The 15,438-nt window shown below is 38.8% G+C and overlaps 1 protein-coding gene across 1 annotated transcript in view; it reads right to left on the minus strand.

The window, feature by feature from the left end:
• The window catches only part of Cubn (cubilin), a 199,807-nt gene that overhangs the window by 23,230 nt on the left and 161,139 nt on the right, over positions 1-15,438 (minus strand). The window contains exons 57-61 of the mRNA XM_090318958.1: positions 12,076-12,232; positions 11,082-11,231; positions 7,150-7,350; positions 5,981-6,107; positions 2,432-2,649 (exon numbers count right to left, since the gene is read on the minus strand). Of these exons, the coding sequence (XP_090175084.1) occupies positions 2,432-2,649; positions 5,981-6,107; positions 7,150-7,350; positions 11,082-11,231; positions 12,076-12,232 (853 nt within the window). The remainder of the gene's footprint in view (positions 1-2,431; positions 2,650-5,980; positions 6,108-7,149; positions 7,351-11,081; positions 11,232-12,075; positions 12,233-15,438) is intronic.

Raw genomic sequence — 15,438 nt, forward strand, 5'->3', positions numbered from 1 at the left:
CTCCTGACTTTACACACCACACGTGGTTCTAATACCCCCCAGCTCCACTAAAGGAAACCTAACTTCACTATATATTTAGTAAATCAGCAACCAAGAGATAGTTCCCTCAAATTCCCTCTGACTCACCCGCTAGTAATCCAAATGTAACAAATGCACCAAAGTTTAACTTGTAACTACAACTTATGTAAACCTGGCTCTTTTCTGACTGCTGAAAAATGAAAGCAGATGCACATAAATTATTGTCAAGTGTGTAATCCAAACAGCAAAGCAGCAAAACTTGGGGACTTTGTTAAGATAAAATGAAATGGAAATGTCACAGACAACAATGGGTTTCTTCTTTCTGTGAATTATTTACTCAGTGGAGATACTGTTTTCTGGGTGAACTGATAGCCTTGGAAACAAGACTTCACTGTGTGGTAGAAAGTCAGTGCCTCTTTGCTCACAGGAAAGGCAGGGTGGATAGCCATGGATGAGAAAGGAAGTGGAGAGTGCGCACAATTAGTCAAGTCTGAAATGTTTTAAAAGCAGAGATGTAACTAAAAGATTTCCTAAACTCTATAATTAAAACTACATCTGTTATCATTTCTCCTTTTACACTCACACACACACACACACTCACACATACTCACACATAAAAGTATGCACAAAACCTAACAAAACAAGACTGAAAGTTTTTCTGAGTAATCAGTACATTTACATGTACAACGAAAATCCAGTCCTAGATTTTCAGTAAAAATGATGACTATGGTCGAGTTAAAATTCTTTGGATCTAGTTTCCAATTGGATTTATATAGATGAAACAGAGGTCAAAGTCCTCAGAGAAGCACAATGCCAATGAGTTATGAAACTCTATTTCTTTTCTCTCCACTTTAACTCTCTCTGTGAGACCAGGCTATCCAGCAATTCATCATATGCATTCAGTGAATCACACAGGGACAGTGGCCCTGACTATATATGGCTTTTCCTTCTAAGCAACTTCAGTAAAATCACAGTCACTCAAAAATCATCTCCTTTATAGCTCAGAAAGCCATAGTAATTTAATGAAGCTAGAGAAGTCTGGCTAAATTGGCACAGGACAACTGTGTGAAAGTGGTCCAGGATAGCCATTTCAGTGGTCGCAAGCACAGATTAGGGTGAGAAAAACAAACAAACAAACAAAAAACCTGGAGCAAATATAGACCTAAGTCATTTGGCAGTACAATTCATACCAAAGGTCAGAATATGAGTGTTTCTATGCAAAAACCATCTTCAAAGGAAAATGCATTTTTTTCCTTTCAAAGTGGCCATCTGTGTTTTGTACCCAAGTTTGCTAGCAGCATTTTAACAAGGCAATACTCTGTGGGCCAGGAGAACAAAAAAGGAGGTGATAAAGTTATTTTTTGCAATGTCTGTACTGCAGAGGTGCTTTCCAAATCTAAATGTCTATTTCATTCCTTCAAGAAATATACATAAGCATCACCCATCAAGAATAAAGAAGTTACAGGGAAGCTGTGCATTTTTATAAGAAGGATGGAGAGGAATCATACTATAAAGTAGAAAGAAAAGCCAGAAAAAAATGAGTCACAATCATTTATTTCAGGAACGTGCTCTGGTTTTTCTGAGTCTTCACAATGTATCAGTTAGTTGTAAAAATTCAGAACATTAATCACATCAATATTCAAATGGAGAAATCAAAACACTTTCTCCCATTCAAATATAAGTTGTGCTCCAGAGGCTGTACATCTAAGCAGAGAACTGATTAATTGCCTTTTATTTTAAATGATTTTAACTTTTGAGCTAATTTTCATGTACGTAATTATCTTTCCTATGCAGTGAGAGTAAACTGGGTTGTTGTTTTTAATTTATTTGCATAGCTAGCTATACCTGACATCTCCCAGTGATTCTAAGATGCTCTTTCTAGCCTTCATTTCAAGTTCCAACTTCATAGTACATATTTCCATTAGATATCTGATATGTTTGCCATTCCAAACAAAATATATTTTACCCCTAAGTATTATAATAAGGTACCATTCTCCAGCCAGTTCCCCAAAGATCTCAACCAGCATTTTCTCATGCAATGTTATCTTCCATGTATATTTCACTCTCTGAAGACCTTGAAGATTCCTACCTTTTTCTTTTCCTCTACTCTTACCTGTTTTCAAACCTTTGGTATTTTGTTGTTCTGGTGTCTGTAGTAATATTCTTTGTTTTCACGTTGTAAGGGTAGCGAGCCTTCCTTTTTTTAATAGTTTAGTCTGACCATGTAGTCATGACTTAAAATTCTCCAAGACTCTGCCACTTTAATGTAAAGTCAACAAAGCCAATAGGGCCTTTTGTCTTGGCCCTCCTTTAGGCTTAAATAGAAAGCAGTTATAGTTGAGTGGGAAAAAAAGAATAGTTAAATAAGGAAGGAAAAGAAGAGTCATGAAGAGAATATGTTCAAGATTCTTACCTAGTGTCTGCTGGAAATCTACCTTCCAGCCTCTTGCTGTGTGGAAAGAATCTGTCTTGAACAGCAGGGTCAGGCTATTGTTACTGCTCTTGATATTTTCAGGGGGTGTATAACCACAAAATTTGCCAAGAAGTGGAGCACTCGTGTCAGAACCGTCATAAATCCCCAAGTAGTCTTGAGAGCAGAAGGCAGAAGGATCCACTACAAAATCACTGAACCTGTAAAAAGCTTTTTGTTAATATGATAGTCTTCCTTTAGAGGCCCATTACATGGTCACTTTCTTTCTTGTAACATTTAAACAGACATACGCAGAAATCAATAGCAAAGCAGGCAAGCTTCACTTGGCAGGAAATATTATAAGACATAACTTACTCATAAATTCAAAATTTAGTCCTACATTTTCTTTTTTTTTTTGGAATAACCACAGAATGCACAAAACTATGCTAGGAGCTAGGGATATAAAGACAGGTAAGGCAGGGGTTGGGAATGTGGTTCAGTGGTAGAGTGCTTGCCTAGCAAGCATGAAGACCTGGGTTCAATTCCTCAGTACTACATACACAGAAAAAAAAAAAAAACTGTAAATGGTGCTGTGGCTCAAGTAGTAGAGCCCTAGGCTTAAGCAAAAAGAAATAGAGGGTTCAGGCCCTCGGTTCAAGCCTCAGGACTGGAAAACAAAAGGAAAAAAAAAAAAAACGAAAAAAGAAATGTAAATATGGAAGAATTTCTTTCCTTTTCCCCTGACACCCTCCTCAGTCTTGAGGCTTGAACTGAGGGCCTGGGTGCTGTCCCTGAGAACTGTATAGCAAAAGGATAGAGCTTTACCACATTAAGCCACAGGCTGATCTTCCCTGCCTGACTGGCTTCAAGCCTCCATCCTCAGATCTCAGTCTCCTGTTTAGCTAGGATTACAGCTGTGAGACACTGTCACCGGCTTATGGAAGAGTTTCTAAAACCTAATACTGGTTTTGCTTCAATGCCTTCCCACTGCACCAAAATGAAGTTCACATCAGCCTGGGCTGCAAAGGGACCAGAAGAACTTCCTGGCTGAACATAGTCTCACACATGAGAACTACTCTTACTGCTAGCCCATGTGCCTCTCAGTTGTTTGTTACAAGTAATAACCTTTCCAGACAAATGCATCCCTAACTTTTTTGCTGGGGACCTTAAGCAGCATAAAATTTAGGCAGTAAAATCTAAGTTAAAATAAAATCTATGAAAATATTTTTAGTAATGAGTCTCAGCAATCCCAAACAAGCAAGGTTTCCTCTATAATTTTATTTCAGGACTTGATAATAGAGATTTATTATAGCACCTTTTTTCTTTATTCATTTAAATTATCTGATATCCTATCCTTATTTTTCTATGTTTGTCTGCCTGATTTTTTAATATTTTTGATAGTGGTTTGAATAAATAACAACAATATAACATGGAAAATAGCAAATAACTAAGCACTTTAAAAAGCCTCAAGAAAAAAAACCATCTGTTAATCCTTTTCATTTCTAAAACATGACAGTTGAACGTTTTCAAGCTAATCGTGAAGATCAAGTTGAAAAGTTTGCTAATTTTCTTCAACTATACATAACCATCCAAGGTTCTTATAAAAGAAGATCAGGACACAACAATAGCTAGGTCATTATCACTACAGATTTTCTCTCCTCACAGCTGGTTCCCCACTACTTCAGTCATATCACCATTTTCACTTATATTTTTTCCTTACAGATAACATATTTTCCACATATAAAAACAGAGAAAGAGCTGAGTTTCCAAGGGAACTCAACCCTGTTTTGGCTTTTTATTTGACATCACTGTTTCAGAAAAGAACAGAACCTATCTGAAAATGCACATGTGGCCATGTGTGAAAATGCACGTGTTATTTTTCAGAAACTAAGTAGAAAATAATTGTTTCACAACCCCTATATGAGTGTGTTTGTTATAAAATGGAACTTTTTGGTAAACTTACAATAAATATTTTTTTCCAGCAATCAGATATGAACTATAATATGGTAAACCTCCAAATCTAGGCTGAAACACGTTATATATACCAGATGTATGGGATAAATACATATATATACATACGTATACATATATACACACATACACACACACATATATATATATATATATATTCCTTGATATAGCTATAAGTTATATGCTAAATGTTGTGTCACCCAAAATTCCTGTGCTAAAGTTTTAACCCCTAAAGTGATGGCATTACCAAGTGTGGTCTTTGAAAGGCAATTAGGCCTTGGGAGCAGAGACCACAGCATGGAATTAGTAGTCCTATGAAAAGAGTCCCAAGAAGGACCCATAGGAGAGACATTTCCATGGGCTAGAAAGTGGATCCTCACCAGATGCCTGTCCTAGACCTGCCAACCTCCAAAAGGATGAGGATTGCTAGTGCTTATAAACGGTTCAGTTTATGGCATTCTGTTACAGCAGCCTGATCAGAGTAAGATAACAATCCTAAGATTCCTGAACGAGAACCCTTGTCACAGGTGTTCCCCTTGCATGCATCCTGCTCCTAACTACCTGGCAATTCTTGCTCTTCTTTTATCCCTAGTATCTAAAAAGGGAACCAAAGAAAGCTATGTGAGAACTGTCTCACCATTGAAAGACCCCACTGACACATACAACGTCCTAGGAAGAGTAGAGTTTATAATCTTCTGGGCAGGAAATACTCACAAAGAGAGAAGGGGAAGTAATTGGAGTCCCTGCCCTTCAAACTGCAGTGTGGAAGATGCCGTATTTCCACAAACTACACCCACTTTCAGAATTTCCAGCCATGCCCTGTTTATTTCAGACACTGGTGGGTTAGATCTATGCCATCTGAGGTACAGGCATTCATGATCTGTTCTAAAGAGCAGGAAGCTGCTCACCCTTCATCAGTTCTACTGAAAGGAAGCAGAATAAGAAGGAGAATTTCCTAATGATATAATGCATCTCATACAGCACCAGTTTAGAAGTTTTCTAAAAACAGTTGATTTCCCGGGAGAAACAATTTTCTTAGGAAATTTATTTTGAGGGACAGCATAGAGACATGTGTTTTGGGAGGAAACCTAACAGGGATTCAGACTTTGATTCTGTTTCAATGTTTGTTACTTTGGGAAAGCCACTCCTGAGAGCCTCAATTTTCTTATTGATAAAATGTGAAATTTTAATTAATCTCCATTGTGGAACGTGGGAGAATAAAATAAGAAAGTCAAGGAAAGTGCTAAGCAATATTTCTGGTATATCTTACGTGTCAAACAAATGGCAACTGCGTTCCTGGATTTCAAGGTGAATTTAGCAGTTGACAATCAGTGGGCTCTTCTGGGATTGCTGGGAAATTGTAACAAAGTAGTATTTTATCAATTATTTTCCATGAATCCCCATTGGGTTGTGTGGAGAGTGAGCAGTCCATTTCCCAGGTTTTGCTGCACAGAGAACCTTTACCTCTTTTTCTAGAAGATTCCTTCTAGACCCATGAGAATTAGTGTTTTCTGTCGGTCATAGATAGCTTTTCTGTGAATTAAGCAGAAAGTGTCTTGAAAGCAACCGAGTCTCACTTACTTGAGTTGTATGATTCTGTCATTTCCCACAGTGATTTTGTATATGCAGTGGAGGTTGTCCAGGTATCTGCGTGGGTAGGAAGGGCTCTTGAGCGTCCCAGAAGATGAGCTGAACTCACCACCACAGCCTGCAAAAGAAGGCAAAGGAACACACACACACGCAATTACTACTCAGTGCATGGAAAAGTGTGTATGTATGTGTGTGTGTGTGTGTCAATTTGCCGCTTGTACTCAGGGCCAGGGCTTTGTCCCTAAGATTTCTTTGCAAAGCTAGCACTCTACCACTTGAGCCACAGATCCACGTCCAGCCCTTTTAGTGGTTAATTGGTGATAAGAATCTTAGGGATTTTCCTGCCTGGGCAGACTTTGAACCATAATCCTCAGACCTTAATATCCTGATAGAATAATTGAATATGTCAGTCTTTTCTTTTAAGGTTTGGATCCTTTGTACATATTTTTCAAAAGACTTTCATAAAGATATTCTTAGCCGGGCACTGGTGGCTCATGCCTCTAATCCTAACTACTTGGGAGGCTTAGATCTGAGGACTGTGGTTCAAAGCCAGCCCAGGCACAAAAGTCCATGAGACTCCTATCTTCAATTAACCCTGGAAAACTGGAAATGGTGCTGTTGCTCAAGTGGTAGAGCAGTAGCCTCGAGCTGAATTGCTCAGGGACAGCACCCAGGCCCCGAGTTCAAATCCCACAACCAAAAAAAAAAAGATATTCTCTAACATTTCTTCTACATTTATTTTTTTCTTCTACATTTATTTATTTTTTCTTCTACAATTATAAATACTAGTTTTCACAGTAAAAAAGTGATTTGGAAAATAAAACATGCTTTTGATTAACATAATAATCCAGCTCCCCCCCTCAAGAAACCCCAAACTGAAGACACAATGTTTGTTTTTGTTTTGTTTTTTTTTTAAATCTCAATTTCTCATTTGATTTTAAAAGATTAGTTTCCATCCAAGGTTTAGGGGAAGATCTCTTCTAAAGAAAAAAAAAATACTAGCTTAGTATTTGTTGTACCATGTACCTATTTTTTTTTTCATTAAAGTCTCTAAATCTTTTTTGTGTGTGTGTGATGTGGTGACATGTGATGAATCACAATGAAAATGCATTATGTGAATTACTCAAGAAAAAAAAGGGGGCACTGTTGTAACTACTCACGGTTTATCTTGTAGGAAATCTTGAATCCGAAGTCTGTGATGTGTGAGTTAGAATAGAAATTGAGTAACACCGGACCAACTATAGTGAGTGGTCTAGAGGTCTCAGAACCACACATGGTGACAACAGGAGTGGAGGAGAGGCTGTGGCCTCTGATAATGTGCAAACCGTCATTGTCACAGCTTCCAGTGATGGCTGAGCGGGCTGGACAGAGCAGAGAACAACCAGGATTAGGATCCCAAAACCCACAACAAGCAAAGCAATACCCACGAAAGCAAATACTTTGGATGATTCCCACCCCTGAGAGAGGAATTGAAAGGAGGCTCGTGTTGTTATGACAGCATGGAGCTCTGGGTACTGATGAAAGCATAGACACAAAACAAAGATAAGTCATGAGAAAATAAGAAAAATTTCAGACTGGATACTTTCTGCTTTAAATCAATTCAGAATTTATTTATGAAATGGTTCCTTTGACTCAGTGATTATAAACATTTCTTTTTTGCTTCTCAGGGGATTTCTGTCAATACATGAAGTTTTTGTTTGTTTGGCAGGATGCGGTATGCAGAAGGTTACTTACATTCTGAGCCCTCCAGATGCAAAAAGTTATCCTAGCCAACAAGCCAATAGCTCCCCTCCTGAGAAACTTTACTCCAAGCTATGTATGGATAAGAAACTTCTACTATGACAGATCATTGCAATGCCCTGAGTGCTTATTGAACAACCTTTCTCCAACATCCATACAAATGCTATTAGCCAAGGATTTAGTGATTGTAATGTTCTGTAACGTTGTTTTCCTAATTATGAAACAAATATACACTCCAACCTCCACTCACCAAAAAAAAGCTAGAAAATAGCATTAATCAAAAGTTACAGGGGCTGGGAGTTTGGCCTAGTGGTACAGTATTTGCCTAGCACGCACAAAGACCAGGGTTTTATTCCTTGGTACTACATACATAGAAAAACCAGAAGTGGTGCTGTGGCTCAAGTGGTAGAGCACTAGCCTTGAGGAAAGCCAAAGGACAGTGCTCAGGCCCTGAGTTCAGTACTGGCAAAAAAAAAAAAAAAAATTACAAAAGCATTTACTACCCACCTGGTCAATTTTATAGGTAAGTAGAGTTCAAACATTAATTGAGATCACACATAGCACAATCTTTTGTAATTCAGAGTTCATCAATGTAAATAACATAATGTCATGCATTTCTACATTTCATATACAGTATTCTTCTAAAACATTTGAATGGCATATCAAACTATGGTATAGCACATCGCTGTGCAAGGTCAAAGATGAGAAAATACCTGATAATGAAGATCCCAGGCATCAGAAAACAAATTAAACACTTCTTCATAATTGTAAGAGGAGCTAAGTGCATATATTTTATATATTATCTATCTATACATATATATGATTTTGTCAAATATGGAAAATGCAGAAAATCAAACTTAGTTTATTGCCAAGATGTGGCTTTCAGTCAGCCATGAAAACTTGTCAGGAAGAGGAACAACCTGAATCTGAACAGTACTTTGACTCTGGACCAGAGCCCATATCACAGGACAGAGAGCAACCATCATTCTTACATCTGTCTTCAGTAAGTAATTTCATATATATTTACTGTTGGAATCTCTGAGCAGTAGAACTGATTTTTTTTTAAATTTATGGTTATTTGCCTCTCTTCTGGTTAAGGCTATATGGTAATGTACTTATGATTGTATCTTGGGGGGGCTCTATTACAGTACAATGTCTAATTCTGGGTTTCACATGGATTCTAAACACTTGGAGAAAATTGAAAAGAAATTGGATGAGTTGTTCAGCAAATAATAGAAACGTGTGGAATTTAGACTCTTTAAGTCAAAAGAATAGATGTGGGGGCTGGGACTGTGGCCTAGTGGTAGAGTGCTTGCCTAGCATGCACAAAGCCCTAGGTTCGATTCTTTGGTACCACATGCACAGAAAAAGCCAGAAGAGGTGTTGTGGATCAAGTGGCAGAGTGCTAGTCTTGAGCAAAAAGTTCTTCAGGACAATGCCCAGACCCTGAGTTCAAGCCTCAGGGTTGGCAAAAAAAAAATAGATGTGGGGGGGCGTATCAGTAGATCTGCCTGGAAGATGAAACCTCCTCTAAGCAGGCATGGGTGTGGAGTAGGCACAATCTAGGATAACAGCGCTGCCCATCATGCTTTGCAGCCAGCCTGCGCAAACCCATCTTCTCCACATCAGTTCCATTCTGTTCTACCTATGTCCACAATGGCATGTCTCTGGGGTGTGTGTGTGTGTGTGTGTGTGTGTGTGTGTGTGTGTGTGTATCAGAAATGCTTGGAGTCAACACATTCCTGTTGTCCAGAGCAGCTGGCAAGGCCAATGCTCCTTCGGCAAAACTATGACCTTCCTTTGGAATGATTCTCAGTTACATCAGGATAAAACGCACGCAGGTCCCATCAGGAAGGGCTAAGGGAAAAGGTTATTTTCATTGCAGCTAATGAATCTCTAACATGTTTTGGTATTCAATACCTGTCACCATTGATATGGTTAGTGATAAGAACCTAATTATAAATTTGATTAATGTTGCCCTTTGGGGACTCATTGTAATTCAATTAATCTACAGCCAGAAATTATCCACTTAGCAGTTTAAAAATGCTAAGTACTTGTAACACCGGAAATGTCACACACATTACCACAAGGATATCATCTAACCGGAAAAAAAAATCAGTCTGCTCAACTGGGTGAGAATTGGCAAATCCTTAGTGGAGCAGCACTAATAGATTTTCAGAACTACCATCTTAGAAGTACAGTCATGCACTCTGCACATTCAGAAGGTGACTTCACTGTGCAAACAGCACATAGAAAACTTGCATAGACCCAAATGGCGGCAAAGTCAGCAGACTCTTGAGTGTCACCATGCAAACCACCGTTCACTGAATCAGCATTATGTGGTGCATGACTCTATGTTACCAGTAGGAAGGATTGATTTGCCCACAGTCATGAGGCTGGGCTGGCATTATGATTCATCCTAAAATGCTGTGCCCTCTCCCCTACAGTACATGCCTGGAACTCTGGACATATGAATCCTCCTTTCTTCCACCTCATCAGTTAAGCTCATGGAGCCGATGTTTAAGGCAGAAATAGGGTTCCTTGCACTAACACACATACCATTGGTATTAATCCTGCATATTTATGTCATTATAGTTGATTTATTAGCATCTCCTAACAAATATCTTGGAAGCTGAACACTCTAGAGCCTTTTGCTAATTGTAACTTCACAGCCCCAAGACAGTAACCCAAATAAAATGAAATCTTGCCTGTGTAGAAGTAGCTTGACAAACTTGTAGATTATAAGTTATATTTGGCTAAACTTATGTGTGTATGTGTGTAAGTATGTATGATTTTAACTGGCTAAAATCACTTCCTGTGTCACAGGATCATCAATTAAACAACTTTTGTGGCCAGGAGTTTGGCCTAGTGGTAGAGTGCTAGCCTCGCATACCAGAAGACCAGGATTCTATTCCTAGGTACCACATACATAGAAAAAGCCAGAAGTGATGCTGTGGCTCAAGTGGTAGAGCTCTAGCCTTGAGAAAACCCAAGGACAGTTCTCAGGCCCTGAGTTCAAGCTAGGACTGGCAAAATAAAATAAAATAAAACTACCATATGACCAAGTAACTTCACCTTTACACACGCACACACACATACAAATTTAATGGCTAAATGGGAAACACACAGTAGAATATGGCTCGGTAATAAAAGAAAGACAGCATGGGTAAACTTGAGGACGTTATGCCCAGTGACATAAGCCATCTACAGAAAGACACAGACTGCATGATGCCACTTCTATGTAACATGGAAACACAAAGTAGAAAGGTGGATACCAGTTGCTGGCAGGGGGCAGAAGGTGATTCTGCAGAAGTGATAACACAAAACAAAACAAAAATGAAAAGAATCTTACCTTCCAAATTGAAATTCACAAAAGTCAAGGAGATTAGAGAATGAGCATCACCCTCTAGCATGTAGGTACAATTCATATCATTGTCATACTGCTTTGGGAAGTTTGGAGAGAGGATGTTACCCACAGGTTTAGTGAAATTGTTTCCACAACCTACAGAGGAACAGAGACCATCGTTAGAACTCTTGTTCTCCAGGACACATGCTTCCTGGGTAAGGAAGAGATGCCATTGCCTTTGTTTTCTAGAAACAGTTTCTGAAGATACTCCAAAGGAAAGAAGCACCAGCTATGCAAAGGAAGCTTTGATTTTAAACTAAATATACATGCAAAAGAACATTCCATAGCTTCTAGGAAATGCTAGGGAATTTCAGATGCATATAAAGAGAAATTCTACCACATATAAATGGCAAATTCCTTACTAAAAGATATGTCAGAAAGGTTGAGTAAGGTTCTTGTAGGTTCAGCAATAAAATGGATGTAAAGTGAAACGTACCTAAGTGGAACTTAAGATTTTTAAAATTTATTTAAATTTTTATTATTTTTTTTTGGTCAGTCATAGGACTTGAACTCTGGGCATGGGCATTGTCCCTGAGCTCTTCAGCTAAAGGCTACTGCCCTACACCTTGAGTCATCGTCCTACTTCCAGTTTTCTGGTGAGTGATCGGAGATATGAGTCTCACGGACTTTTTGGTGCCCGGGCTGGCTTTGAATCACAATCCTTAGATCTCAGCCTCCTTAGTAGCTAGGATTACAGAAGTGAGCCACCACGTCTGGCTTTTAAATTCTTATTTATCTTTAAATAGTTGCTCAAAAGAGTTGCAATGTGGCACGTCTATCTTTGACTACAATGAATCTTGGTCAAAATCACTTTTCCATAGTTCTTTCCTCCATCTAATGTTTTCAAAAGGTCTTAGAAAAATGGCTGGGATTATAAATAAGAGCCGCTGGCTTTTGGCTCCTTACTCTTTCCATATCCCATGGGCTCTGTGCTACTTACGGCTAACGAAGGATGCAAAGAAGCCCTGGGCTGGCATCTCCTGAGACTGGAAGAGGGCGGTGAATGTATTTGTGGGCAGGATGATAGGACTGGGGGCTTCATTCCCGCAGAGGGTGGATAACAGAGTGTCGTTGGTCTTCTGTGTTCCTGACCACACCTAGCAGGGTAATAAACAAGACAGTGCTCAGTTTTCTCCAGTTTTAACACTTCAGTGTACTTAGGCTTCATATGAATGGTACCCATGTACATATAGAAAAGTATGGAAGGTAAATAAATCATATGTGAATCTACAATGTTTTCCTTGAAGATTTTTTACCTTTTATTTTATTTGAAGAATTTTTTTTAAATTTTTAGCTGAATTTTAAATAACCCATCATTCTACACTCCACTGAGCAGTTTGTTTACTTTTATGTAGTTGGGTACTGATTTGGGGAAGGGAGGCTGTTTCAGCCCTGGAGCTTAAACTCAAGGCCTGGATGCTCTCCCTGGATTTTGTCCCTTCCTTTGTTTGTTTGTTTCTTGCTCAAGGCAAGGGATCTGCCACTTGAGCCACAGCTCCTCTTCTGGCTTTTTGGTAGTTGACTGGAGATTGGAATCTCACAGAGTTTCCTATCCAGATTAGCACTGAACCATCATCTTAAAATCTCAGCCTCCCAAATGGCTAGGATTAGAAGCATGAGCTACTGCCATCTGGCCTGGACAGTGATTTTTTTCTTATAAACTCAATCATTTTCAAGCTTCTTCTTAATGGACACTGGTTAATATGAGGAGGCATTACTATTCATCACATTTGTTGAAGAGAAGGTAACTAGCAGGTAGCAGACAGGGATGCTGATAAACAATTTATAATACATAGGAAACTCCCTATCACTCCATGAGAAAACCCGGTCCAAAATGGTCACTGGATATAGTGATTATTAAACATTTTTCCCATATCAAATTATATAAATATTTCAGTGGCAAATATATCTCTTTTGAGAACATTCCTCAAAAAGGGGGGGAAAGGGCCGGGAGTTTGGCCTAGTGGTAGAGTGCTTGCCTAGCATGCACGAAGACCCGGGTTCAATTCCTTGGTACCACATACATAGAAAAAAGCCGGAAGTGGTGCTGAGGCTCAAGTGGTAAAGCTCTAGCCTTGAGAAAGTCCAAGGACAGTGCTCAGGCCCTGAGCCCAAGCCCAGGACTGGCCAAAAAAAGGGAGGGGGGAGGAGTAATAAAATCTTGAACCATAAAGAACATTTCAGCTGGGAAATCAATCTGTGGGAAGAGGTTTGAAGTAGCTCTGATTCATAGTGCTGATAGAGTATCACTCAGATCCTTAAACCCGGGCCCTTTCTATTGATTTTCAGAGATTGAGTACCCCCAGCTGGTCATCTCATGGCAGACAAATTTTATTTGCCATTTGTTAAAGATAGTAGGCACCGGACAGCACAACTACTGAGAACCGAAGTGTAGGCATTCTGCCAAATGGCTATGATCAATAAAGATTTCAGGAACGACAAATTCTATCTAACATTCCAATTTTACCTAATGAAGCTCTTAAAAGATTTTTCCTCAGACTCAACTATCCAGTGAAGCAGCTTGCAGAAGTCCTATACAGTTTATGAAGATATATATGTAATGAGTTATATACATTTAGTAAAATTATAAATAGACTGAGTGGAATATATCTACACTGTATTCACTGAAGAGAAAACACATGAAGAGCTAGACATTTGCTATAAAGAACATCAAAGATTTTTTTTATACCAGTCCTGGGGCATAAATTTGGTACCGAGGGGCTCAGAGCATTTTTTGCTCAAGCAAGCCCAGCACCACTGAGCCTCAGTTTCACATCAGACTTTTCTGGTAAGTTAGTGGAACTTAGAGTCTCACAAACTTTCCTGCCTTGGGGGCTTCAAACTGTGATCCTCAGATCTTAGCCTTTTGAATAGCTAGCATTAGAGATTAGCCACCGAATCTCAAGTTTTTAAATGCAATGTCATCAATGTTAGAGTGCTTATACCTTAGTTGAAGTCATTAAATTTGCATTTGACTCAAGCTAACTCTCACTTCGAACTTCCGTTTCAAAGAGATTTCCATATTGGACATCAGTGATTCATAACTACAATCTGAGGATCATAGTTTGAAGCCAGACTGGGGAGAAAAGACTATGAGACTTTTCACTCCAAATAACCAGAAAACCAGAAGTAAAGCTGTGGCTCAAGTAGAGTACTAGTCTTGAGCAGAAAAGCTCAAGAAAAGCACCCAGGACCCAGGACTGATACTAAAAAAAATTAGTGGACATTGTTGAAAATTTAAAAAAGAAAGAAATGTACTCTTTACCTGACTCACATAACTGTAACCCCTTTATACTTCACCTTTATAACACCAATTAAAAATTTAAAAATATTGCCATTTCAAGACACCATATAAATCTCTGCCTTGGAAGCAGTCACGTCTGAGATCCTAGTGGTTTTCTTTTTTGATCTTTCAGTTGTTTGTTGACATTCTAAGATTTCTTTTTGTATCACTTCATCTTGTTTGGAAAAGTTCCACTAACAATCTTTATTGGTAGATGTCCTAGTTTCTTTCGGTTTTTCTTGATATGATAACTTCATAATTCTCACTTACTCCTGAAAGGATAATTTTCTCATTGTCCAAGTTATGGTCATCAATTCTTTTACCTCAGCCTTTCTTTCTCTTCCTTTCTTTCTTTCTTTCTTTCTTTCTTTCTTTCTTTCTTTCCTTCCTTCCTTCCTTCCTTCCTTCCTTCCTTCCTTCCTTCCCTCCTTCCTTCCTTCCTTCCTGCTTGCTTTCAAAATAATTTTTTTTTGCCAGTCCTGGAGCTTGAACTCAGGGCCTAGGTACTGCTTTCTCAAGGCTAGTGCTCAACCACTTGAACCACAGCACCAGTACTGGCTTTTTCTGTGTGTATGTGGTACCAAGGAATCATGCATGCGAGGTGAGCACTCTACCACTAGGCCATACTCCCAGCCTTTTTCTTTAACTATTCTCTCCTCTGTCTTGCAGGGCTGTAGGGCTGTGAATATGATTCATGGGTCTCTACATCTCTGTTAGTATGTTTTTAAGTGTCTTTTGTATTAATTGTTGGAAGGTGGGGGATTGTCAAGTTCCATCCTCCAGTTGATTTTATTTTCTGTCAACTCCATTTCACTAGTAAGCCTGCACAGTAAGCTATTTATTTCTATTGTACTTTTCAATTCTTTAGCTGCCATTTGGCTTTTTATTGTAAGCACTGTTTCTTTACTGAGATTTTTCTATTCTTTTCCGTTGTTTCAAGTGAACATGACAGTGATGGTTCAAATGTTTTTATGACAGCGGTTTCAAAATCCTTGTTACAAAATTCCCATATCTGATTTA

Source organism: Megascapheus bottae, chromosome 26 (genome assembly GCF_031878675.1).
Source record: "Megascapheus bottae isolate mThoBot1 chromosome 26, mThoBot2.hap1, whole genome shotgun sequence".
NCBI classification, from domain to species: domain Eukaryota; kingdom Metazoa; phylum Chordata; class Mammalia; order Rodentia; family Geomyidae; genus Megascapheus; species Megascapheus bottae.